Here is a 27,085-nt window from a genome sequence, read left to right on the forward strand (position 1 = left end):
TAAGTTCAAATATAAACGTGAAAATTTGTATTGGAAATTGGCATTTTCTGGAAGAAAAAAAAAAACAAAAACAAGAAATTAGGTATGCATGAAGAGTTATTACAAATTTATATGACAGATATTAATATGTAAGTTTCTTACACAACATACCTGGCCATCAATATTTACTAGTATTGTCGTGTTAAAATAAAAATTACTATGCCACTTTATTTATTTATATTAACATAAACAAATTTAAGGGCAAATACAGCCATAACCCCAAAACGCATGCAAACTGTGAGGACATACTTTATATATGCAGAATATATAAAGTATGATCTTCTAATTTGGGCAATAGATTTTTACCAACACATATTGTAGGTATGATCTTCTAATTTGGTCTCACATCTTGCATTGCATGCTGAGTAAGTTATACATAGTTTGTCTAATCTTATATAATAGCATTTGAGAGGAAGTAGTAAATGTTCATTAAAATAGGGTTCTCAAGCATTATTTTGTAATCTGGACATATTAGTTGGTATTAATATTTTTGAGATATTAGAGTAAATTAAATTGCATCTACCTTGCTGTCTTCTTCCCTAATATGTTGACATGTGGCCCTTGAATTGCCTCAAACATTGTTAACATTTTCTCATTTTTCACAATCTCTCCATTCACCAGAGCCAAACAAACCTCAATAATCAAATATTGAATATTGTTGATCATAAATTCGTATTTGACCAACCAAAAAAAAAAAAAACACAAGTTCTTACATCTAAACGCATTTCCCTCTGGTTTATTGTTGTTGGGACTGCTAATTGGTTTTGCAATTATTTGCTTTTCCTCCATATATTATTACGGATTTCAAAAACCTAAAAACGACAAACAAATTTCTTAAAAACTGTTGATAGATAGATGGATGAATAATCCACTCATAATATATACAAAATGTATGAAATAGAGAGAAAAAATCAAATCTACTCAAGTAGTGAAATTGAAAGCAATAGAGAAAATAAGAGCAAATGAAAAAAAAAAAAAATATTGAGTATTTGAGAGCATGTTCGATTGGTGAGTAGTGAGATTTGAGAGTATGACTCGATGACTCGAATAAGAAAAGTCGGTCTTTTTTGTTATCTAACAGGAGTTAACAACATTTGAGTATGTTAAGTCAAGGACGTGTCAACAAATTAGGCAAAGAGACAGTGAGGGCACAAGCAATTTGGGTACATGAGATATGAAGTTAAGGTCATGACCATGAAGTTGTATGAATGAATGAATTAACATGTATTATGGATGAAGTATTAATATTTTAAGTCGCTTATTAAATTGTGCCACCACCACTAACGTACACCATTATATTTTCATGGTCGCCACGAGCACCATCGCTATCATCGTTGCCACAACCAGCCCAATCATCATCATTGCCATCGCAACCACTATTGCCACCACTACCACTAGTTTGCCATTGCAATCACACATCCACCACCACCACAACCATCATTATCGCAAACCACTCTTGCCGTCGCCAACTGCCTTACCATCCTCAAAACTTCTCCCACTACCACCATCATCACATCACCTCTCATTTATAAGTTCATGCCCTTCGAAAGGTTAAACTTAATAACATGTTTAAATCTCATCATGCTTTTTGATAGCAAGCGATATCATTTTATTGAGATGAGGAAGTAACAAATAAAAAAAAGATTAAGCGACTATCTCTATACATAAAGGTTCAATTGTCTGTCTAATTCCATCATACTGTTTAGTTGGCCATTATTTTTTGAATGTCTTGGTACTTTTTGTTGGCAAAATTATTTTGGGTCTCAAAACCCTTAGAGCATTTCCAGCAATGCAGGCTGGGCTCAGTGGGGGGGTTTTGGGTCTTGTAGGCGTTCCAGAACAAAATGGAGCTCGGGCAAGAGGTGGGGGCCAGACTGGTGACCGAGTGCTTACTGGCTGAGCCGACGTGGTTGGCTCTGGGCTCTTCGATCTCCTTTTTTCCAGCAATCCAATGGCAGCCAATTTTTTCCTAATAAAAAAAAGAAAAAAAATAAATAAAAATTTAAAAAAAAACATACCCAAAAAACACTGAAATTGTTTTCTATAAATACCAACCAATACTCTTCACTTTTAACACCAACAGCCAATATTTTTGTAATAAAAAATTGAAAAAAATACCAAAAAATTACTTATTATTTTTTTTTCTCTCTATACCTTATTTTCATTTTCAACATTTAAGTAAATGTCTTTGTCCTTTTACTTTTATTTATTTTTATATTACTCCATTTACTTAAGTTTACAATGTAAACAAGGAAGTACCCCACATTTAGATTCAAATAAAAATACTAGAAAATCAAATTCCCATCAAATCAAAATATGAAAAATCGGTTTTAGTGCAAAATACGATTTAGGCTAAAAATGATGGTTCATTAAGTCAATATATACTTCATATTAAAATCCCATAAAATCAAGTTTTCTTATTTAATGAGTAAGGAATAAAAGCCGTCAAATTTTTTTTTTGAGAAAATGATTATTTCGAAAAACTATTTTTCATACTTAGTCAATATTGTACATTCGCTAAAAATCTTGAGAAAATGATTTCTCATACGTAGGAACCCAAAAATCTTATCCAAATTAATTGTTTAAGTAAACAAAGTTGTGAAAAAAAATAATAAAAAATGAATAGTATTTGTCATGTTCTAAACTGAAAACACATTTTGCTAAGGGAGGGTAGGCAGCCACTATTCACGTGAATAGTATGCTCTAGAGCTCCCCTTGCCATGACAAGAAGCTAACCAGTGAAAGTGCTCTTATACACATTACCAAAATCATAATTTTATTTTTATGTGTTTAATATTATTTTTTTACATTTTTTCTGAATTTGACAATTTGAGTTACTGAATTACCTTAGCCACCTCTCTCTTTATTTTAGGGTTTCTCGGCGGGTAACAGAGTGGCAAAACTAGACTGACCAGAAACGGCACAGAGACGACAAACCAGTCGCCATGGGGCGTATGCACAGCAGAGGGTTCGTTTTTTCTTGTTATCTGAACAGGCTCTGTAAATAAGCTCCGTGAATCCTTCTTGCATTCAGTTGATTTGTTTGACATTTGACCCATTTTTTGGTGGTTGTATTTTGTGCCCTTTTTGCAGTAAGGGTATATCGGCTTCAGCTCTTCCATACAAGAGGACCCCCCCGAGCTGGCTGAAGATCTCTACTCAGGATGTGAGAAACCCGAACTCTAACTCTTGAATAAGTAATTGGGTTATGTTGTGATTTGTTTGGTAAATGAGAAATTGAAGTAAGTTTTGAATATTTTGCTCTATTTCATTCCGCACTTTTGCGAAAATGAACAAAAAAGAAGAAGCTGTTCTTACCCATTTGGTATCAGACAGTAAAGGATCGTTTTTTATCTGGTAATTACGTTTTGTGGGTCTTCTTTAGTCAATTAGCAACCGAACAGAGCCTTATTAGTTCACCTCTCTCGGTCTGTCTTTTATCTTCTGTGAATGGATTGATTTATGAGATATATAGTGAGAGAAGCAAAAGACGATCTTTTGATATTTGATTGAGTTTTTCTCTCCTTTTGATTTGGAATTATTGGGTGTCTATTCTATGAAGTAACAGATTATTTTAATTTCATTTGGTCACATCTTTCCTTGCTGTCTGCACCAAATGAAAGCTCGAGTCTGATTGTTGTGTCATACATACTCATGATGTTCTAAATAGCATCGAGTTTTCATACTTACAAGTCTGTTAATGCCTTGCGATTGTAGTTGGGATCTTTACAATTCTATCATTGAAAACCATAATGACCGTTTCTTTTGTTTGGTTCTAGCTAAGTGGTTTTGGCATTTTAGAATAATCAAAACTTCAAGTTTGTTTTGCGTTCCATGTTCATTTAATCAAATTTTTTATTATTATGTCTTTATATCTACAATGAATGACCACATACCTTTGTGGCAATGGAAAATGCTGCAAACCCAGTCTTCTTTATTCAATGGATGAGAGCATATTTGGTTGTCTGTTAACTACTGATATTTCCAAGAGAATTCACTTACAATGCAAAGGAACTAACACAAATTTCAATTTTGTGTATTATGCTTACCATGTGGGTTTTATCTTTAAGGTTGAGGAGAACATCTGCAAGTTTGCCAAGAAGGGTTTAACACCCTCCCAAATTGGTGTTATTCTACGTGATTCTCATGGGATTGCTCAGGTGAAGAGTGTTACCGGAAGCAAGATATTGCGTATACTGAAGGCGCATGGTGCGTCTTTTTTTATATTTCTACTGCCATATTTTGTATTATATTTGAAGACAAATGAGTAAACGATTTTTTATCCTTTTTTCTTTGTTGGGTTAGGTCTTGCCCCTGAAATACCTGAGGATTTATACCACCTCATCAAGAAAGCTGTCTCAATTAGAAAACATTTGGAAAGGAACAGGAAGGACAAGGACTCTAAATTTAGACTGATTTTGGTTGAGAGCAGAATCCATCGCCTTGCTCGTTACTACAAGAAGACAAAGAAGCTTCCACCAGTATGGAAATAGTAAGTATTTTTGTTCCGTTTACTTTTGTCTTATTCATGTGAGGGGTTTTCTTAGCCTCCCTTGAAGACACCTAATGGGATTGTTCACTCTAACACTAGGTAGAGTGTGTTATCCTATATGGAAATTAGATGCTGTAATTTAGGATTCTACTGCTTACTGTGAATGATTTCGCCTTTCCCCAGACATTCACAATCTGAAGAACCCATTATATGTGGGAAGCTAATTTTCTTATATGCTGCCCTCAAGAAACTTGTACATTGGTAGAATGCTTTCCCCTCAGACATGAAATCGATGTGAGATATGTCTAATGTTAGTGTTTGGTTTCCACCCATTTCCATAAACATTCTAGTTACAAGGTGGCATCTGTGAGAGTGAGGCTGGAGTGGGTTCTGTATATGAAATTATATTCTTTTCATGACTGCTTATACAAATTTGCGTGTTGAAGAGCATTGCTTCTGCTGCTTGCTCAATTCAAATTATATCTTATTTTGTGTCAACTCGTTGTTCCTTAATTGCTTATATCCTTTGATCTCTTTTCGCAGTGAGTCTACAACCGCCAGCACCCTTGTGGCTTAGGTCGGATATGATCGGCACCAATTCTAGGTGCTCACATTGAAAAATCAGGACTAATTTTTAGTTTGTTACTTGTTTGCTTCAAGTTTGGAACTTTATGAAAATCCTCATTGTGGAACTCCTTGGTAGTTGATTTTGTTTGGATTTTCAAGTGTTTACAAATTTTTTTTGGCAGATTTATCTTTAATTTTTGAATTGGATAATTTGAATATCATTGCATCATTTGGATCCTTTGTCTGGAACATGTTTTGAAAGAAGCTTGGGAGTCATTGTAGGCTGGTTTTGGCTTAACCTATAGCAATGCGATCTTGGCATAAGGATACTTCACACAACTGAATGTTCACAGAATTTGAGTTTGACATTGTTGTTCCAGTCAAGTATTGTTTCAGTTTAATGAATTTTATGTCATGTTAATCTGTAATTCATTGCATAACCCTCCAATCAATTTATCAGTATTACATCTTATGTACCGTACAGATAACAAATGCGTCTGCGTCTGCGTCTGGTCAGACACCCATAAACTATATCAATTTATATTAGCATCTAAGTTTTTCAAAATCTATTTCGAATATTCCACATGCCCTTCGGAGTTAAAGTTTTAGCTCTTACATTGCCTTCACCTACTAATTTTGTCGAAAAAAAGAAAAGGGAAAATAGTTAGGGGGTGTTTGGTATCCTATTCAAATAGGGAATTCAAAAACTTTGATTTTTCTTAAAAACAAGGAGTTCTTTAATTTATTTTTAAGATTCAAAAAATTATTTGGTATACAACTTGAAAACTGTTTTCAAATCTTAAAAATTTGAGAACTTGTGGGTTGCTAGAAAAAAACTAAAAAAACATATTTTTTTGTTTTTAATAATTAGGGGTTTTTTTTAGTTGTTCTTGAGTTTGAGTTTTTAAAAATAGGGCTATCAAACAGGTTTTTTTTGTTTTGAACTCAAATTCTGTTTTTGAGTTTAAAAAGTTGGATTCAAGTTGAATACCAAACATGCCCTTATTGTCCTAGAACTGCAACAACTAATAAACATGGAGTTAAATTCATAATTGAAATTATATGGACCAAAATTAAATTTCGCCTTTCAATTATGGGCCATCTTATTTAAGATATTATGGGTTTTGGCCTTGAATATATTTTTTTGGGTCAGGTTTCCGGCCTTCAATTAAGTCCAATTATGACATATTGTATACCCAATTATGTAATGTTTAATTTAATACAAGCATATGTGGATTAGACCAATTGACTTGGGTAGTGAACTCGCGCCCCTTACAATCGAGTTCGTTCCATCTTCCCGCAAATTAGATAATTTACATGTTTTTTACCCAAGACAAAAGAAATTCGCTTGTGTTTGGGGAAAAAATAAAAATAAAAATAAAAATCGTGTGTAGAGAAAAATTGTCATTGGAGCTTTGGCCTTGTACAGTACCTCGTGTCATTTTGTTAGTGGTTGAAACTTCGCATTACCATACACCAGTGCACACGGGATACAAAACTCAGCACATTAGTAAACCCTAACTCATTTCTGCTCTGTATATTAGCATACTGCCGCCGCGAAACTCTTTTCTTCTTGGCCGTCTTCTTCATTGTCTAACAGAACTCATCACCCCTCTCTCTTTCTCGCTCGACTCTCGGTACGTTCTATATTTTCCCCTCGTTCTCTTTTTGTTCGGTTCCAATGCGCACTACGGATGAGAACTTTTTTGGTGATAATATTGTATTTTTGATTTTTAGTTTCTTTTTGGGTTTACTTCAGAATTTCAGTTGCTGTTGTTTTGGGATTCAAAATTTCTAGATTTGTGAACTCATAGGTGATTGTGGTATTGAAATTTAATTGATGGTGTTTTTAGATTGAGTTCAAAAATGAAAATTTGGAATATGCATATCTCTATCTGCTCCTGTCTTCCAGCTTATGAAATTTTGTGTTCAGTGATGTAATTATCAAGTTTTACAAGCAAATAGCTGATTGTTCCACTTTATTTTCTAGAGATGCGGTTGGAACCTAGCCCTGTAGGAAAAGGGTTTCATATATTTGTGTATAAATCTGTTAGCTGTTACATATTTTGTGTTGTTATGCTTTGTGTGGTATATTATACACGTGTTTTGACCATCAAATTTGTATGTAGATGACATATTTCTCTAGTTGATCTTAGGCATTGATTTGATTTGTGTGGGTTGCAGAAGATAATCGACAATGAGTCGAGGAGCCGCAGCAGGTCCCAAGGGGAAAAAGAAGGGAGTAACTTTCACCATTGATTGTGGAAAGCCAGTGGAGGACAAGATCATGGACATTGCATCCCTGGAGAAGTTTCTTCAGGAGAGGATCAAGGTTGGAGGCAAGGCCGGTGCACTTGGTGATGCCGTCAGTGTGACCCGGGAGAAGAGCAAGATCACTGTCACTTCTGACAGTAACTTCTCTAAGAGGTAATTTGATTGATCTTTTGTGATTGCTACTTGTATGACTAATTGGATGTCTGGTTAGTTTATAGAGTTCATGAGTTCATTTATACAGTAGGTGAGATTGATATCAGACATTTGAATTTTATTTAGTTCTGATTTCTGTTTAGAATGCTTTATTTATGTAATGTTGCACCTGTGTATAGAGGATCAGTTGTATTTTGCACTGATAACTGGTCATCCCAGTGATGATAGTAATGGTGCTTTTAACTGTCAGGCTCTTATAGATATCAGAGGACATTAAACTGCATACCCATCTGAATGTTAAAGCTTCATTAAGTTCATTTGCTCGAAAGAATCATAACTTTTAACTGAAATCCGCATTGTTTACAAATATTAAATGTTTGATACTTTGTTTTACTCTTTTATTAATTTTATCTACTGTTTGTAGAGGCAAAAAAGATTGTTAAATATGTTAGATGTAATATTTTTACAGAGCTCAAGTATTTACATTGAGCTATTTTGTGGTTGAAATACTGAAATGATAAACTCTGACAAAACACACCATGATTTTTGCTCTGTACTTCTAGTTCAGTGATTGTGACACGTATGGTGTTCCAACACTTACGAAATTTTAGTATGCGGAGGGGTGTTATAGCTGTTTTGCCATTACACCTTGGTTTTTTTTAAAAAACATTTATTTAAAAAAAAATCAGAGTAGGTCCTTGTTTTGTTGTTGCATTGTTTTACAAGTATATTTGTTGTTTTCCTGGGGTTCAGGTATCTGAAGTACTTGACAAAGAAGTATCTTAAGAAGCACAATGTGCGAGATTGGCTTAGAGTGATCGCTTCCAACAAGGATCGGAATGTTTATGAACTGAGGTACTTCAACATTGCCGAGAATGAAGGGGAGGAGGAAGATTGAGATGCTGAATGATTTTAGTCATCGAAGGACCTTGTTTACTTATTTACTGTTTTTTGTGCGGTACTTTGCTGAAATGAATGCTGTTTTGAAGTTTTGTTCTTTTAATTTGGTGATTATCGAATTTTGCTATTAGTACATCAGAATATAGAAGATCTGGGTTTTTAGGAAATCTTAATTAATCATGTTCAACGAATGGATCAGGCACTATTCTCAAATTTTTGGCACCGCATAATTTGATAAGTTTTTATTTCAACTTTAGATGTACACGTCCTTCACACCTTCCCTTAATATCTGTCACAAAAAATTCTTGAGAGTTACTTTAGGTATGGATGGCATGCAATTATAACTCTCAGTATGGATGCTATGCAATTATCAGACCTTAATTGTATGGTTTCATGATTTGCTTATTTGTCATAATGATAAGACGCACAAATAGTGATGGATATGTATAGGAAAGTAAGGAGGAACAAAAACAGAGGGAGGGATAGAGACCAGGTTTTCCGAAAAAATGACGATCTCTTGAAAAGGTTTCCATTTCGTACTGCTCAACACCGAATCGCTTTCCTTGTTCTCTTGACAGAGGCCAATAGAAAAAGTGCTACTTTTGCTAACGGCAAAGCTCCTGTGGAAGTTTATACTTAAGAATCAGAGATGCATTAACTATACGTGTGAGGTTATAGAGATTATAGTCTTCGAATGCAGGGAAAACAAGTGCAAATATTATCGGTTAAGAAAATAGGTACCCTTAGCACTAGGAACATCTACAACTTGGCTCTGACCCTTGTCTATCAAAGCACTAGGAATATTGGTTGGCATTGCTGTCACAAAAACCCATGTACTTATAATCATTTTGTGGTTAAGAAATCAGAGAGATAGAGAGCCTGTGAAGAAAAGTGAGAAAAACTTGAAAATTATCAAAGCAGAGAGAAAATCAACAGGAAAAAATCGCTCAAATTGAACCACTCGTGTGTTTTGTGTGTTTCAGTTTGCTTTATAATCAAAACTGATCAAGAGAAGTTGGAGTCGAGAAACTTGAATTACAATTGTACATAAACTGATCACAATTACAGAATGAATTGAATAAAAAATGTGCTAGCTCTCCTCTCCTAAAAAACCATGTACTTATAATCGTTTTGTGGTTCAAAAACCACGTACTTACATCTGATACCAATTAAAGAATAAACGAGACAATAAGAAACGTGTTCTCCAAGAAATCAGAAGGCTCGGCATTTCCTGGAGCTAATCAGAAACTTGTTCTTTGTCAAAACCCGACCTCGTCCCGGCTTAGACGGCAAAGGCAAGTTCTTGATGTCGATAACTTGAATTTTCTTTCGCTTGTTTTGGAACTCTTGATAGCCTTGGTGAAGCTTTCGAACACTAGTCTCCAACTTCTCTTCATCATCCCAATCTTGCCGATGATGAAGATCATGATCAGTGGATTTTGAGATCCCCTTAGGGTTTTGTTGGCTCTCCGAAAAATCAGAGAAGGCTCCGCACTTACTCGAACTGGTCTTGCTCAAAACCCGGCCTGGCTGCTTAGATGGCAAAGGCAAGTTTTTGATGTCAAGAAGTTGAATTCTCTTTCTCTTGTTGTGGAACTCTTGATAGCCTTGGTGAAGCTTTCGCTTGCTATGCTCCAACTTCTCTTCATCATCCCAGTCTTGCCGTTGATGGTGAGCATCAGATTTTGTTGGCCCCGTAGGGTTTGGTTGACAAGAAGATGGAGGTGGTGCGCATAGCACCAAGCGGACGGTCTCCAAACTCTTCCCTTTGCCGTTGGATGGTGGTTTCTTGGGCTTCTGTTGAATTGCCATGTTGTGGTCATCAAGTTCGACGTTGTCGAACAAGAAGGGATCGAAAGTCGTGGTTTCACCTTCAAGGATGACGACAGCTTCAAGGTCGTCAAGAGGGCAAGCGAGTCCAGCAAAGTCGTCATCGTCAACGTCAACAGGAGGCTCTCGCTCGCATCGCTGTTCCTTCAAAGCCTTCATCTTGTCTGAAAGAGAAAGTAGCTAGTGAAGTGAAAGAGAAAGTAGCTAGTGAAGTGAAGGGTCTCGATCGTTTGAAAGAGAAAAGATTATAGGGAATTTTGGAAACCCTAAATCACAGTAGCTAGTGTATACAAAAGGCTCAGGCTACATATGTATTTATAGTTTTCTGTTTCCTAATCTCGTTGGGAAAACCAATATTTTATTCTAAATAATTATATTGTACTATTAAATTTTTATTAGACATGATAAATTAAACCAACCGAACAAATCCTTTCAGTGGCAAGATCGCCACCGTCAAAAATCACCCAAACACAAATGCTGTTTGTGTTGTGTGCTTCAATTTGCTTTATGACTACAATTATTTTTCTTTTTGTTGGAGAAGTCTCTTGTATTACCCCAAACAAAATAAAATTATTTTCCTATTATCAAGTTTTTTTTTTTTTTTGGTGGCAGGTTTCTTTTTTGTCGAGCCAACCCAAATGAAAAATCAATGCTAGTCTATTTCACTTGAGTGTTACTATTAAACCAAGTATTACTATTTATAATAATTACATGTCCTACGAAAATTCATTTTCATATATATATATATATATATATGCATTTTATTTTTTGGGCTTTTCACAAATAGGCCAATTCTAACATGATATCTTATACAAAAACTCTTATAGAGCATATTTGGAGAGGAAAACACAAAACTAGACACTTGTCATTTTCTAATTGGTTCTTAATGTGTTAAAATTTTATAATAACAAGTGACTAATTTTGGGGTTTTCTCCTCAACTAGGCTTTATATGAGTTTTTGTACAATATATCATGTTTTAATGGGTTTATTTGTATTTTTTTTTGTTGGTGAGAACTACTATAATGTTTTAACTTCATTTCTTTTCAAACCAGTTTGCTTATTATTATGGCACAACCATAGTCGAATAGCTTCAAGCTGAGACTGAACAATTAACTTAAAGTTTGTTTTGAGAAATTCTTTGATCGCATTCATAATTTAGTCAAAAAAAACACTAGCCACAAAGAGCCATTACAATAGCTGAGCGATCTAACATCAAAATTAAGATAATATGGTGCACCTCAACTAATGATCACGCAAGATCGAAGAAACTCTGACATATATCTGTTGGGGTCTTTTTCCGTCAGAAGGCTTGTTCGGGCTTATTCATTCTTGGACCGTCGTAGAGTGGTGAATCAAGCCTTCGTTGTCTCTTTTTATGAGTTAGTGAGAACTAGGCCCAAAGCATCCTCCTAGGGGAGTATTATTTTGTTCTTCTAGGGGTTGCATGTTGTGTGTTGACGTTTCCCGCAGCCCTGAAAATGACTGAAGATGATTTACTGATGTTGAACTGAGATTATATGAGCTTGGCATGAGAGCTTGGAGTGTGGGAGCTAAAGAACCACAAGTTTAGCAAATGAAAATGCTTATGCTTGGTGTTGAGGCTCAAAAAAGTCATGAGAAGCCCAAAGACATTCAAAACCCAATATAACATATAATGTTGGTCATGCGTTAATTCAAGCTGTATTTTGGGGATTAATTTATTAAATAAATATATAAAAGTGTACATGCCATGCCAAATCAATAATACATTTTTCCTATGCCAATCACCTACCAAGCTCAAATGAACCCAAGTCATGTGGTTTACGGGGCTTGCCTGAGGAATTGTGGTGTGGAAGGTTACGGAGGTCCACAAGGCCCACAGAAGCTCTTGGATAATGGAGACTTTGGGCTAGCTACTTGGGAGCACCAAAGTCCAAGCCCATTACTTAGAGTTCTCCAATGTGGGTGAGCAAATGAGATATTTTTCAAGCACTTCCTTTTACCCATAGGAAATAGTCATTTTCCAAATGCCTAGCTTTATCCGTTGGAAAACAAGTATTTTCCAGCACTTCCTATTACCCACTGTAAATAAGCAGTCTACAACGCTTCCTTTTACCCATAGGAAATAATCAGTTTATGGTACCTATCTTCACTTGTTGGAAAATAACATGTCCTAGTGCTTCCTTTTAACTACTAGAAATAGGCTAGTTCCATCACCTCCATTTACCTATTGGAAATAAAGGAAAACCCTTACCCTCTATAAATTGGCATTCATGGCTCAAGCAAAGGGCACCAATTTTTCTTCAGTCAACACTCCTCACTCGGCTGCTACAAGCATCCCAGCAGTCATCAACCCCTCTTGGTTGCTACAAGCTTCTCAACAACCATGAGAACTCACATTTCCTTAGCTGCTGCAAGCATCCCAGCAGTCATCAACCCCTCTTGGTTGCTGCAAGCTTCTCAACAACCATGAGAACTCACATTTCCTTAGCTGTTGCAAGTATTCCAGTAGCCTTCACAGTAATTCCTCACCTAGCACAACCATGTCTTCTACTTTCTCACCCTTGAAATCCATCATCTTCTCCATAAAGCCTCACCAAGCATAACTCCAAGCATTTTTCTTCCTTCCAAGCTATAAACACCATAGCCTTCAAACCTCAAGCTTTTCTTCTCATCCTCATTCTTTTGAAACTCTCAAATCCCTATAGCCATAGCCACAAACAATAGATTATCAACACCCAAACTCAAGCATATCTAACATCAAGCCAAGCACATGCATTCTCATTTGCTAAACTTATGGGTCTTTAGCTCCCACACTCCAAGCTCTCATGCCAAGCTTAGTAGTACCTTGATTCACCAAGCAAACTCTCATGCCAAGCCTGTGCAACATCAATGCACCATTTTCAAATCTTCGTCAAGCTGCCGAAAACATCAACACAAAACACGCAGCCTCTGGAAGAAGAACAAAGTACTCCCCTGAGACTTGCTTCTCCCTTGGGGTACTTTGGGACTAGTTCTTGCTAACTCAGAAAAAAAGGCATTGAAGGCTTGATTCATCACTCTATGGCAGTCCAAGAATCAATAAGCCCGGATGAGCCTTCTGACAAAAAAGACCCCAACACTTGGCTTGTGTTTGATATACTTGAGTTTGGGTGCTGAGAATTTATTGTTTGAAGCTATAGCTATGGTGGTTTGATTGTTTGGCTGTGATGGTTGTTGGGATGCTTATAGCAGTCAAATGAATATGGTTCAAAGAGCATGGTTGAGGAAAGAAAAATTTAAGACTTTGAAGGCTATGGTGTTTGTGACTATGATTCTAGAGAGATTTATGAGTTCTGGAGGTGGGAGGATGAAGGAGTAGCTTGGGCTTATGCTTGAGGTGAGGCTTTATAAAGAAGATTAAGGATTTCAAGGATAAGGAAGTAGGAGACATGGTTGTGATGGTTGCTAGGAGCTTGTAGCAGCCAAGAGAATGGGTCCATGGACACTTAATGCTTGTAGCTGCTAAGTGAAAGGTGAGTTCTCATGGTTGCTGAGAGGCTTGCAGCAACTAAGAGAAGTTAGTTTTTCCTGGGCAATGCCTCCCAATTTATAGACGGAGAAGGCTCTCTTTGGTTTCAAATAGGTAAAAGGAAGTGTTGGAGCTAGTCTAATTCCAATGGATAAAAAAGAGCATTGGGACATTCTTTGTGACACCCCGACCTAATTTAAAACATTTATTTAATCTATTTTATTTATTTAAATGTGAAATTACAATTTCGCCCTTGGGGGTAGGGTTATTTTGGTTACTTTTAATCCGATAAGATTTTGGAGAAATGAATTGCACCATTGCATATAGGGCGTTGATACGAGTTTGTAGACACATAGTGGCTCAAATCGGAGTTGTAGCGAAGAAGTTATGATCAACGGAAGTGCAATGGAACAACTGTAAATATTTCAAAGTTGGATTTTTAAAAACCCACCAGATTCTTCTATCTATCTATCTTTTTCTCCATCACACAACCATATTTTCCAACGCCGATTCCGACTTCATCTGGCCATCGTTTCAGACGAAACAAGTTGCCAAATCTTCGTCTCTTCCTCCTCTACATGTCCATACCCATTTCCACCTTCGAAGCTCCAAGATTGGTCACAATTTGACTGAAACCAAGCCAAAAACCTCATTCGTCGTTGGAACTGTTTGTGCGATTTCCAGCATTCCAGCGGCCAAAATGTCAGACTAATGAAACTTCATCTACTCTTCATGCTCTACTTGTTTATGTGATTGGTTTGTGTTAATTTTGAGGTTTTACAAATTGATTCTTAAACCTATTTTTGGTCAATGGTTTCGACTTCGTTCTGGCTAGTTTTGGTTAATTTTTGGTCGTGATCCAAAAACAAAAGTTGCTCCCCTAGATGTCCTGATCATGTAGGTATAGGTATTGTCGGGTGTTTCAAGCATTTTCCCGTCGTTGGAATTTTCTCAAGACACCCACGCTCTGCCAGAGCGTGTGGTGGCTTGTAGGCCATGCTTGCGTGCCCCATTTGGTCCTAAAATATTTCCTATGTCATCTCAAGCACCATGGTATGTTCGGATTTGAATTTGGTTATGTTTTACGGTCAATCAGATTTAGGCATATTAGGCGTTATCCGGGTTCGATATGTTCGGACTGCTGGATCGAATCCATTTCTAAATATGTTGATCTACCACTAGTATCATGTAGGAATTCGCGGATCGAGAATCGGAGTCTCGGATGCTCCGATTCAAGGACTTAAAATGAAACGACCTGACCCAATTTTCACTTTGGAATGCAGGTCGAACCTTATTTAAAATCGACACACTGTAACCGTGGGTCGTAAAAGACGAAAAAACCTGAAAACAGTAATATAAACCCGAGCCCTAACTCGTGGCTGCGCCGATAATCGTAGGTCGCCACGCACTTTCGAGGATCAAGCCACACGTAGTTCTTTTCTCTGTTCATGACTGTACTTGAAGCTTACGAAACTGCTCTAGGGCTGACCATTCTGGAGTATCCGGGACTCCGTTTTATGATCCGTCAAATACTATACAATCCTGAGAAAATCTAGATTAGCATACTTGGAATTAACTACGATCCAACGGTTCAAACGTATTGAATCCGAAAATCGCACAGTAGGCGAGATCCGTTCGGGGTTCAAACGATATCCGAATTAAGATCCGCAAAATCCTACGTGCTCGTGAGGACTAGGAGATCATTCTAGGACTGACTGTGGTCCCCACCCTACTGGCCACGCGCCGCCACACGCGCTGGCAGCGCGTGGTGCGTAAAGCGATAACGCATCCCCGAAAAAACTCAACATTTAGGCTCAAGACTCCTATCCTAGGTATAACACCCCATTTGGAGCCACTTTTGTTCTTGGACCTATCCCAAAAACTGGCCGGAAGTGGCCGGAACAGTGACCCGAAAATCTGCTGAAACCTAGCTCGTAAATCGAGCTATCTACTCTGGAAATTTCTGAAATCCTATCCAACCAGCAGCTAGAGCATGAAAAATAGCTAGAAATCCATACCTTACTCGTCCAAATTGGTGCCCGAAATCGTTCGAACGAAGCTAGAGAAAATCAAAAACCGCCATTTCTACGGCAATTCCGGCAATCTCCGCGGTCCCAAGGGTGAGACCGATCGGGAAGGGAAGAGGAGGGTGGCCGTCCGTTTGGGTCCGATCTCGTGGCCCACCGTGGCTCTGTAGGCAACGGTGGCTCTTGGAAGCCACCGACCGAGCTGAAAAAATGGGGGGAGGTTCATCGAACCAAAGAGAGAGAGAGGTTTTAAAAAAAATCTGACTTTCCTAATTACCATTTTGCCCCTTGAAGCATTTTGACCGTAACTTCTTCGTTACAACTCCGATTCGAGTCCACTACGTGTCTACGGACTCGTTTCGTCGCGCTCTACGCAACGGTATAATTGAAATCCCTAATTTCCTTCTTGGTCAAAAAGTCAACTTTTGACCTAATAAAAATTCTAAGGCATTTTAGTCTTTTCCTCCAATAAATTAATAATTAAATATTAATTTTAGGTTTGGGTTATTACAATCTACCCCCCTTATAAAAATTTCGTCCTCGAAATTTACTTACCCATCACTCGAAAAGGTGAGGGTATTAAGCCTGCATCATTACTCGGATTCCCAAGTCTGCTCTTTTAAAACAGTACTCACCACTTGCATCTCAATAACTGTATCTATAAGGTAATTAATAAAATCCGAAGGTCACACATTTATGTCTGAATACCTGAGGTGGCTTAAGAAAATATAAAGCTCTGAAAAGATCTGATAAATAACTAAATTTCTGATAAATTTAAAACTATGCTGCCATGACTCTAATATTTAGCTAAAATCTCTTTTTCCCTCTGAGTGTCTGACACTGGCTAATGCTGGGTGTAAAAGACTAGTTTACCTTTTTAACTGAATTTAAACAAAATTCCAGTGTAACTTCTACCAAAAATTCGGTAGAGTCTCCCCTGTAATCTGAACATTTCCCAAAAACATTCTACCTGTAAAACAAGCATATATGTTTAAATATATATCTATATCACAACTGCCAGCATGTATCGAATTATATCTAAGAGGAATCAAACATCATAACACTCAAGTCTTAGGTTGCAACAATTCAAATAAATGATTCTGCTCATAAAATTCATCTCAACTTTCAGATCAACCATAATACTCTGGTAATCTCACTCAGCAGCCTGTAACTTAAAATATTTAATAGCATATAATAAGGTACTGAACTCATGCATTCCTGCTTATACATAACTTACTAAGCAATAATCTTGCTGAAAAACATTGAATATATAGTTCATCCTGCTCTGTAATACTTGCTGGACTCAGGAGACATCTGGTCAACCTGATCGCAGCTCTCACGGTCCGGATAACTGTAAGACTCGTGGGGCAAAATATACAAGAAATACTGGAACTGTTTAATACTATATCCAATAATAAAAGATTAAGATCAACAACTTGAATAAAATAAAATAAAATAAGATAAATTAAAGCAAACTAAACTAAAATAAGTAAAGTTCATCAGTAAACCTGTATATATACATATACATATTCCATCTATTACTTGTAAAACAACTGTGATGTTTAAATAAATAATGGTAACTGTATAAAATCCTGAATTTAGTTTTTTTTTTAAAAAAAACCTCTCATAATTTAAATTCTCTCCACCTAGGCGTACCCCCATATCGATTCGTCAATTCCTCGATATCCATCAATTCCTCGATAACCGTCAATTCCTGGCAGGTCTCGGTGATACAAAATCAACTCGAGCCGCAATCGATATCCGTCAATTCCTGGCAGGTCTCGGTGACACAAAGTCAACTGAGCCGCAATCGCAGGACTCGGGGACCGTAGTCGGCTGATCGCAAACCTGGCAGGTCTCGGAGACACATCTCAATCCGAGCCGCAACTGGCACTACACGGTTCAGCGCCCCGAAACTCGTGAGGAAAAATAACTGACTATCTCAAGGCAACTGGGGGGTACCCTCACGGTGGGTTTGAAAATCATAATCTGCTATTTACACAAACTTTCAATAAATTGGTTTTCAACTGAACTTAACATATATTCATATATACATAAATATATACATATATTTATATATACCAAAATCTGATGAAAACCAAAAATTAAATTTCTTCCTTTTCAACTCCTGAATATATGCATCAACTACTTAGCTAGCTGGTTAACCACATTGCTCTTTGCTTAGCATATCATTCCAATATTAAATTTATACTCTGAAAACACAATGAATTATATGAACAAATATAAATAGGTGATAAAGAAACAGATAATTAAATACGCTAAACCTCAGTTCTCGACATATGTGTGTATATACAATAACATGTATAACATGTATAACATGATTTTTATATGAAAACCTCAACAAATTTTTCAAATCCTTCTGGATATCCGTTTTCTCAGTCACACCAATGCAATAAAATAAAATAACAAATAAAATAACAAATGAAATAACAATTGGAATAAAACAACCTAATAATTGTCCAGCAATTCTGAAAATACGGATGCATAAGTAATGCAGTGTCTACAGGAAGTTAACCTAATGCTCTGATACCAATTGAAAAGACCTGACCCAATTTTCACTTTGGAATGCGGGTCGAACCTTGTGTAAAACGACACTGGTAACCGTTGGTCGTAAAAGACGAAAAAACCCAAAACAGAATATAAACCCCGAGCCCTAACTCGTGGCTGCGCCGATAATCGTAGGCTGCCCACGCACTTCGAGGATCAAGCCACACGTAGTTCTTTTCTCTGCTCATGACACTTGAACCGCTTGAAACTGCTCTAGGGCTGACCATTCGAGTATCCGGACTCCGTTTATGATCCGTCAAATACTATACAATCTCTGAGAAAATCTAGATTAACATACTTGGAATTAACTAAGATCCAACGGTTCAAACGTATTGAACCCGAAAATCGCACAGTAGGCGAGATCCGTTCGGGGTTCAAACGATATCCGAATTAAGATCCGCGAAATCCTACGTGCTCGTGAGAACTAGGAGATCATTCTAGGACTGACTGTGGTCCCCACCCTATCGCCACGCGCCGCCACATGCGCTGGCAGCGCGTGGTGCGTAAAGCGATAACGCATCGCCGGAAAAACTCAACATTTAGGCTCAAGACTCCTATCCTAGGTATAACACCCCATTTGGCGCCACGTTTGTTCTTGGACCTACCCCAAAAACTTGCCGGAAGTGGCGGAACAGTGACCAAAACCTGCTGAAACCTAGCTCGTAAATCGAGCTATCTACTCTGGAAATTTCTGAAATCCTATCCAACCAGCAGCTAGAGCATGAAAAATAGCTAGAAATTCATACCTTACTCGTCCAAATTGGTGCCCGAAATCGTTCGAACGAAGCTAGAGAAAATCAAAAACCGCCATTTCTACGGCAATTCCGCGATCTCCGCGGTCCCAAGGGTGAGACCGATCAGAAGGGAAGAGGAGGGGTGGCCGTCCGTTTGGGTCCAATCTCGTGGCCCACCGTGGCTGTGGTGGCAACGGTGGCTCTTGGAAGCCACCGACCGAGCTGAAAAAATGGGGGAGGTTCACGAACCAAAGAGAGAGAGGGTTTTAAAAAAAATTTGACTTTCCTAATTACCATTTTTCCCCTTGAAGCATTTTGACCGTAACTTCTTCGTTACAACTCCGATTCGAGTCCACTACGTGTCTACGGACTCGTTTCGTCGCGCTCTACGCAACGATATAATTGAAATCGCTAATTTCCTTCTTGGTCAAAAAGTCAACTTTTGACCTAATAAAAATTCTAAGGCATTTTAGTCTTTTCCTCCAATAAATTAATAATTAAATATTAATTTTAGGTTTGGGTTATTACATAAAATTTGTGTAAAATGGTGATCGTCTGATCATGTAATCATGAGCAATCTGACCACTCAATCTGGACCAAACTTCTAGGACATGTTTAGTAAACTTTGTTGAACCTATAGTAACTTTCGAATCGGAAATCGGAGTTCGTGGGCCCCATGGACCCGGTGGACCAAGTTTGGGCAATTTGACCCCTAGGTTGACCGTGAGTCTTCCAAGGTAGTTTCACCCTTCGAGAAGTACTAGAATGACCTTATTAACGAGTCTTGATTGTTATATGAGTTATGTTGGTTATGTTGGGATTATGAGATTGTTTTATAGTATCTTATGGAATTCTTGGATATTATTTTGATAATTGAAGTTATGGAATGGATGAGGATGGGATACTTGATTGATGGGTTGTGAAAGTGAGTCTTGGGTCTCGGCTATGATTATTAGAAAATGAGTGGACATTTAAAATAAAATAAAAAAGTATACTATGTTCTTCCAATATGGAATTTCTTGCATAATGAGTTTTGATTGAAAATTGATTTAACTTGGGTTAGTGAGGATATGGGATCTCTAAGGGTTAATATTTATCATTATTTAATATTATTATGATTATTATTAAAGTATATGGATTGGGTGATATCAGAGTATTTACGAAAGTCTATTATTATAATTGTGGAATATAGTATTTTATGGAAATTATTTGTAAACAAGTTTTAATTATTATTTGAATTATTTTTGGGTCTTTATGGAATATATGCTTGAGAGTTTATTTTCTATATTATGAATAAATGTGTGGGAAAATTGAATTAAGAAAGGGAATATTATTTTTATAATATTTATATAATGGTTATAAACCTCACCCTCGTATGTACTTTCCCTGGCTACTATACCCACACGTGGCGTTAGATTTTCCGGCGTGTGGTAAAGAACCCAGACACATTTGATATTGGTTGATTTACCCACACGTGGCGTTGGATTTTCCAGTGTGTGGGCTCACTTGGTTTGTGGGCTACACGTGGCATTGAATTATTCCGACGTGTGGTAAAGGATTCGGATATATTGATTACTGTTCCTTTACTACACGTGGCGTTGGACTCTCCGACGTGTAGTAAAGTAACGGGGAGAGGAAAAGGGATTATTATGTTATATCGGGAAAAAAGAGTAATGTTTAAAGAATGAGGCTTAGCATATTGTAATTTTATTAAGAAGGAAAAGATGATCCTAAAATTAACTTGTTGATATTACTGAAAATAATTGTATGTTACGTGATTCATGACTATTGATCGAAGAATTAAGTGCGGCTTGATCCCTCAGTAAGGGTACATTGGTAGCCTAGGGTCTCACCTAGGTGCAGTCGCAAGATAAACCATATTTTTGGACTTTAATTTGGTTTGTGGTTGTGACGGAGCAGAAACCTGTTTTAGATTGATGAATGATTGTGGGTGGAGTCTTTACAACTACTTATGACTGTGCATGATGAGGTTCGGGAATTTTAAACTGCGTTTTAACATGTTGAAAATTTTGGTTAAGTGTTGGTACAATATTAAAACCTTGCAAGTGCACAAATCAAATGATAGTATAGTAAGCAAGCAAGGGTCATTCCCACAGAGATTGTAATCTAAAGAGATGTTTATCAATGTCACGCAACGAAAATTAAAACACAAGGACTTCCACACACACGCCAACACCAAGGGGGGTTTTGATTTGATTTTGTGAATAAAACAAAACATAATTTAAATTAGAGTTTAAGGGAAATTGGTTTAGAATCAATCAAGAACAATAGCTAGGACTCACTATCCACCTCCAAACAATCAATCAATCTATAAACAATAGATAATCAATTTCTAGCAAGCATATGATGACGACGCTCACAACAATGTCATTTGACTCAAGTTGTATGATTATCTCTTAAGTGTATGTAAAGTGTATGACATTTACATCAATATGTGTATTCTTAATTGAAATCTAGTATGACATTTATTCAAATTAACAATCAAGAATCCATTAAGATCAAAGAGAATATGAGTGTCACAAAAACCCTAAAACATGGCATTTGTTATTAGGAATTCAAGAATTGATTTCTCATAACTAGTTCTTAACCCAATTATTCATTGCAAACAAGAACACATTCAATATGGCAATTGACCTACGTTCTACAACAATTTAATTCCAATACATGCTTCAAAGTTAACTACTCAAAGAAACAAAATATCATAATTCACATAACATAGAGAAACCGAAATCATCACGCTTGTAAAAACTGAAAAATCCATTCAAACTTGTATATAGAATTGAAATCATGTTTAGGGCTTCAAGATTAAGCCCTAACTAACAAGAAATTAGTTACTCATGTTCTTGGATGAACTCAAAAATAAATACATAAGAACTGAAAATTAAAAGAAGAAAGGAAAAGAAAGAACTCGTTGGCAACTTTCTTCTCTTGAGCGGTTGATCTCCTTAGGACGTGAATCCTTTGTATGGGGGCCTTGGTTGGCCTTTTCTATCACTTATATCAGAGTTCTAAACCCTAATATTGACTGAAAAGTCGTCCAAGAAGTCTTGGTAAACAAGGAATCCAAATAGGAAAGTAAAAATCACAATTCCTAACTCCACAGGGAAATACAGCTCAGCCCAATTGTCACATGATTTGGGGATCTTCGACCTTCTAGAAAATAATTAAAAATATATTTTAGAAAGATAAATGTCTTATCTTTCCAACCATATATAGCACGTAACTTGAAAAATTCGGGAAGGCTTCCGTTTCTTTACATTCACGTAACATGTACGAAACTGTCATATCTGCATTGGGGCTAAATTTACTTGTAATTCTGTACCAATTGGCTCGGTAGAAAATTCTACAAAAATCGCAGATTGAACCTCAAGATGTTAGCTTTTATCTCCAATTGGCCTTGTGCTAAAATTCCTCTGAAAAGTTAATTTTCCCTTAAAAACCTTCTAAGAGCACAGAAAAGCTGAAAATCAGAAAATTAAAGTAATAAGCCCCTTTTAAATCTAATTCTCCTTCAAAACCTAAGTAAAAAGAGTACATAAATGAGTATATTTATGAACTTATCATTAAGTTCATTTTTTAGGGGAGACTCTGCCGAAATTTCGGCAGAAAGTCTCGACCCTCTCCTCCTTTGATTTGGAAGAGAGGCTAGGATGTTAGCAAGTGGGCCGACATCCAAAACCATAGGATCCGTCACCGATTTCGAGGAATTTGGGGCGGGTCATGTCCTTCTTATTTCTAGCAGGTAAAGCTAGACATTGGAAAATTACTATTTCCTATGGGTAAAAGTAAGTGTTGGAATTGGCTTGTTTCTAGCGAGTATTAGGGAGTATTGGGACATTCTTATTTCCAGCAAGTAAAGTTAAACATTGAAAAATGACTATTTCCTATGGGTAAAAGGAAGTGTCGAAATTGGCTTGTTTCTAGCGAGTAATAGGGAGTGCTTGAAGAATATCTCATTTGCTCACCCACATTGGAGAAGTCCAAGTAATGGGCTTGTACTTTGGTGCTCCCAAGTAGCTAGCCCAAAGTCTCATTCCAAGAGCTTTCATAGGCCTTGTGGACTTCTATAACATTCCACACCACAATCCCTCGTGCAAGTCTCGTAAACCATGACTTAGGTTCATGTGAGTTTGGTGGGTGATTGGCATAGGAAAAATGTATTAGCGTGACATGAAGTTATTTGGCATGTGCTTGGAATGCTTGGGCTTGTGTTACAATGACTTGGGCTTTTGTGATCGAGCTTAGTGACATATCGGAATTAGAGGAATAGATTTTTGGCATGACATGGATGCTATTAGAATTTGTATAAAAGCTTGCGTACATATTTATTTTGTCAAATTAATTTCCGAAAATATAATTCGAATTAATACGTGACCAATTTATCCCCTATTTCGTTCGTCATATTGAACTTTAAATGCTTTTGGACTTGTCGTAACTTTTTGAACCTCAACAAAGTCAATAATGTAAATTTTGAGAAGAAACGAAAACTTCCAAGTCATTTTAATTTGACATGGTATTTGTAACTACCACAGCCCTAGACGCATGCATTTTAGGATCACATAACTTGTGCAAATTCTCAGCGGCCTAACTAAAGCATGATTTTTCTAATTTTGTCTCATCCATTTCGAATGCTACTAATTCTGTCACTCAGTTTGTCCCAATTTAAAATTTGCGATGAGTAGAACTTCATTGAACCATATCCATGTTTATCTATTTTTCAACCTCTAATCAATATTTTGTTATTCATTTGATATTTGTTCTTATTCTGCATTTGAGATGTTGGAGTAAACTCAAAAAAAATTATTTTTAATCTTAATTCTCATTCTAGATGACATCCTAAAGCTTGCAACCCAATAAATAGTTGCAATGGCTACCTCGAGTTGGATGGAGCTAAAATTCAGCATGTTGCGATTTGCGTATGAGCGTTCATTCAACCGAAAAAAAGGAGTGTCTGGTGGGAGATTTTATCTATCAAAATGAGTGCCTTACCAGTCATACTCGCTAATCATCCATCCTCGTTTTTTGAAACTTTGCCACGTGAGTTGTTTAAAAGTCATTGGCTAATCATCCTTCCCCTTTGAAATTTTGTCAAGTGAGTTGTTTAAAAGTAACGGGAAAACTGTTGCTTATCATGGTCTTATTAAATGTTAGCATTTTCCATTTAATTGGAAGTCAGTGATTGTAATGTGTTGATTCTTTGGAAGTGTACAAGGAGTGATTGTAATGCGTTGATTCTTGGTAATTGTATCATGGTGTTATTAAATGTTAGCATTTTCAATTTAATTGGAAATAAATCAGTGATTGTAATGTGTTGATTCTTGAGAATTAGACAATTCGCAATGTGTTGATAAAGCTGATTTTCGATAAATCTCTTCCCTAAACACAGTTCAATTGGTACTTTATATTTGGTGAGTGATGCATAGAGTATCCACATAATGGGTTCGGATTATCGAGTGATGCATGATTCAATGGAGGTTGAAAGGCTTAACAAAACATAATGAACAAAAATGACCATTTAAGTAAAGATGTTAAAATTAATAATACAAAATTAGTGAAATACCCAATTCTAGACATGAAACTATAAATATACCTTACACTATTTAAAACATATAAACACACCCAAAATATACCCAAAACTGACAGCTGTTATATTTTTTAGTTTAATTACTTAAATGAAATACCTTTATTACCCATTTAGTATTAAATTAGTTTTTTTTGAAAAATTTGGGCTCTCTCTCTCTCTCTCTCTCTCTCTCTCTCTCTCTCGTCTCTTTCCCTTCGCAGAAACCAAGCCTAGGCCAACGATCTTGGTGCTCCGTCCACAGCCAGCATGACAGCGATCGGAAAAGGATCGGTCAAGGCCAACGATCAAGTATGGGCTAAAGCCCAGCCACATCAGCCATTGACGACGCCGCTGCGAACTCAAAAAGGTCTGTGGATTTCAAGTTTTCCGACGTCGTTTCCGGTGACTCCGGCTGTTGTTTCCGTCGATCGAGGTATGAAACTTTATCTAATTTTCGTGCTCAAGCTGTTTATGTATGTGGTTAGGATAGATTTTGGAGTTTTGGAAATTAATCAATACACCCTAGTTTGACCGACGGCTTTGGCAGTGTTCCGGATTACTCCGGCCACTTTTTGGCATGGGTCCAAGACCAAAAATTTCCCCTTGTTAGTCTGAATATGTTGGTATAGGTATTGTAAGGACTTTTTTGATTTTATTGTAGTATGATTTGGGTGATTTCATGTTCGATTAATTAAGTTGCTGGTTAAGTTTTCATAATTTTTGCAATTTTGGAGTTTAAATTTGAAATGTAGATCCAATTCTTCTTGATTTTATATGTTTATTTTTGTTATTGTCGATTTGGAGATAAGCTATTGGATTTTCTAATTTCGTTCTAATTTGTATTAGATATTCGTTTGAGTTTTAAATTGTGATTTTAATTTTTTTTGTTTATAATTTGGATTGATTTCAAATTTAGTTTGGTTGTGGATTTGCTTTTTTGTTTTGGTTTGAGCTGTGTTACAGATTTGTGATATTTGATTCTGTTATCATATTAATTTTGAATCTGAGTATATTCGTGTTTTTTCTGTTTATGCACTATTGGTTTTTGAGTCGACTATAATTTGTTGTTAGGTAGCAGTGTTATTACCTTATATTGAAACTTTACAGACATGCATTAGAAATAGGATTTCATAGGAAACAAGCAGTGTTATTATCTTATACTGGAACTTTACAGTGGTAGACATGCATTAGAAATAGAATTTTATATGAAACTAGCAGTATTATTATCCTATACTGAAACTTTAGAAGGGGTAAACATGCATTAGAAATAGGATTTCAGAGGAATCTAGCAGTGTTATTACCATATATTGAAACTTTACAAAGGGTATACATGCATTAAAAATAGGATTTCAAAGGAATTTAGCAGTGTTATTACCCTATATTGGAACTTTACAGGGGTTAAACATGCATTAGAAATAGGATTTTAGATGAATCTAGCAGTGTTATTACCCTATAATGGAACTTTACAAGGGGTAGACATGCATTAGAAATAGGATTTCAGAAGAATCTAGTAGTGTTATTACCCTATATTGGAACTTTACAATGGTTAAATGCATTAGAAATAGAATTTCATAGGAAAAAAGAAGTGTTATTACCCTATACTGGAACTTTTGCATTCAAAATAGGATTTCATTGGAAACAAGCAGTGTTATTACCTTATACTGGAACTTTACGGTGGTAAACATGCATTCAAAATAAGATTTTAGAGGAAACAATCAGTGTTATTACCCTATACTGGAACTTTACAGCCATTAATCAACATGAAAGTAAACTATCAGTATTAAGAATGAGTATATGACTAAATATCTCTTTCTTTTTTGAGTTGCTGAAAACTGACTATTTTATAGTCATATGCAGTTAGTCCAATAGTGAAAATCCAATATAGTTTCAAAATTTTGTCTTGGATTCGAATATAAAATACTGTTATTACCATAGACTGGAACTTTACAGCAATTAATCAACATTACAATAAATGTTTGGTTTTTAAATGTCTTACCTTTGAAGCCTTTTCTTGTTGAAATTGTTCTCTGAAATTTTATCTTTGTTTTGCAGGTGGAGGTTAGTGTGTGGTGTTGGTTTTTGAAAGTAGATCAAGCTTGGTGGTTGTTATGGAGTTTCAGTTTGCATAAATGATGAAGACGGTAAAATGAAGAGATGTTTTGTTGAGATGGTTTAATGAAGATGCGTGCTTGAAGTTACTATTTTCGAGACAGTTTTGTGTTGTAATAAAATGTTTTGGACTTTTTGTAACCAAATAAAAAATAAAAAAAATTTGGGCTTTTTTATAAAATTGGATTGGGCTTGTTTTGGGTGTTTTTTGAGTTTTTTTTCAGTGGCAGTCCTGTAATTTATAGGAACTTCAACACCAATTTCTTTTATAATAAATGAATTTTGGGTGTATTTCTAAAGTGCATTCCATGTGGGGT

At 36.4% G+C, this 27,085-nt stretch overlaps 3 protein-coding genes and 1 long non-coding RNA gene across 4 annotated transcripts; 3 read left to right on the top strand and 1 right to left on the bottom strand.

Annotated features, from left to right (window-relative positions):
- Positions 1–2,855: 2,855 nt before the first annotated feature.
- Positions 2,856–5,327, top strand: RPS13A (ribosomal protein S13A). Its single transcript, XM_008234427.3, has 5 exons — positions 2,856–3,007; positions 3,133–3,205; positions 4,110–4,248; positions 4,345–4,531; positions 5,075–5,327. Exons 1-5 carry the CDS (start codon positions 2,985–2,987, stop codon positions 5,106–5,108), a joined length of 456 nt encoding a protein of 151 aa, XP_008232649.1. The 5' UTR covers positions 2,856–2,984; the 3' UTR covers positions 5,109–5,327.
- A 1,267-nt stretch (positions 5,328–6,594) lies between these two features.
- Positions 6,595–8,676, top strand: LOC103331777 (large ribosomal subunit protein eL22y). Its single transcript, XM_008234428.3, has 3 exons — positions 6,595–6,735; positions 7,283–7,525; positions 8,279–8,676. Exons 2-3 carry the CDS (start codon positions 7,296–7,298, stop codon positions 8,421–8,423), a joined length of 375 nt encoding a protein of 124 aa, XP_008232650.1. The 5' UTR covers positions 6,595–6,735; positions 7,283–7,295; the 3' UTR covers positions 8,424–8,676.
- A 762-nt stretch (positions 8,677–9,438) lies between these two features.
- LOC148917240 (uncharacterized) lies at positions 9,439–10,566 on the bottom strand. The gene has a single exon (XM_089053358.1). The coding sequence runs from the start codon at positions 10,412–10,414 to the stop codon at positions 9,638–9,640; it is 777 nt and encodes a 258-aa protein (XP_088909484.1). The 5' UTR covers positions 10,415–10,566; the 3' UTR covers positions 9,439–9,637.
- A 14,203-nt stretch (positions 10,567–24,769) lies between these two features.
- On the top strand, positions 24,770–27,059 carry LOC107881593 (uncharacterized). Its single transcript, XR_016127450.1, has 2 exons — positions 24,770–25,092; positions 26,712–27,059. It is a non-coding gene; the product is annotated as an uncharacterized LOC107881593 (long non-coding RNA).
- Positions 27,060–27,085: the final 26 nt, after the last annotated feature.

Source organism: Prunus mume, linkage group LG5, assembly GCF_029339155.1.
Source record: "Prunus mume cultivar Tortuosa linkage group LG5, ASM2933915v1, whole genome shotgun sequence".
NCBI lineage: Eukaryota > Viridiplantae > Streptophyta > Magnoliopsida > Rosales > Rosaceae > Prunus > Prunus mume.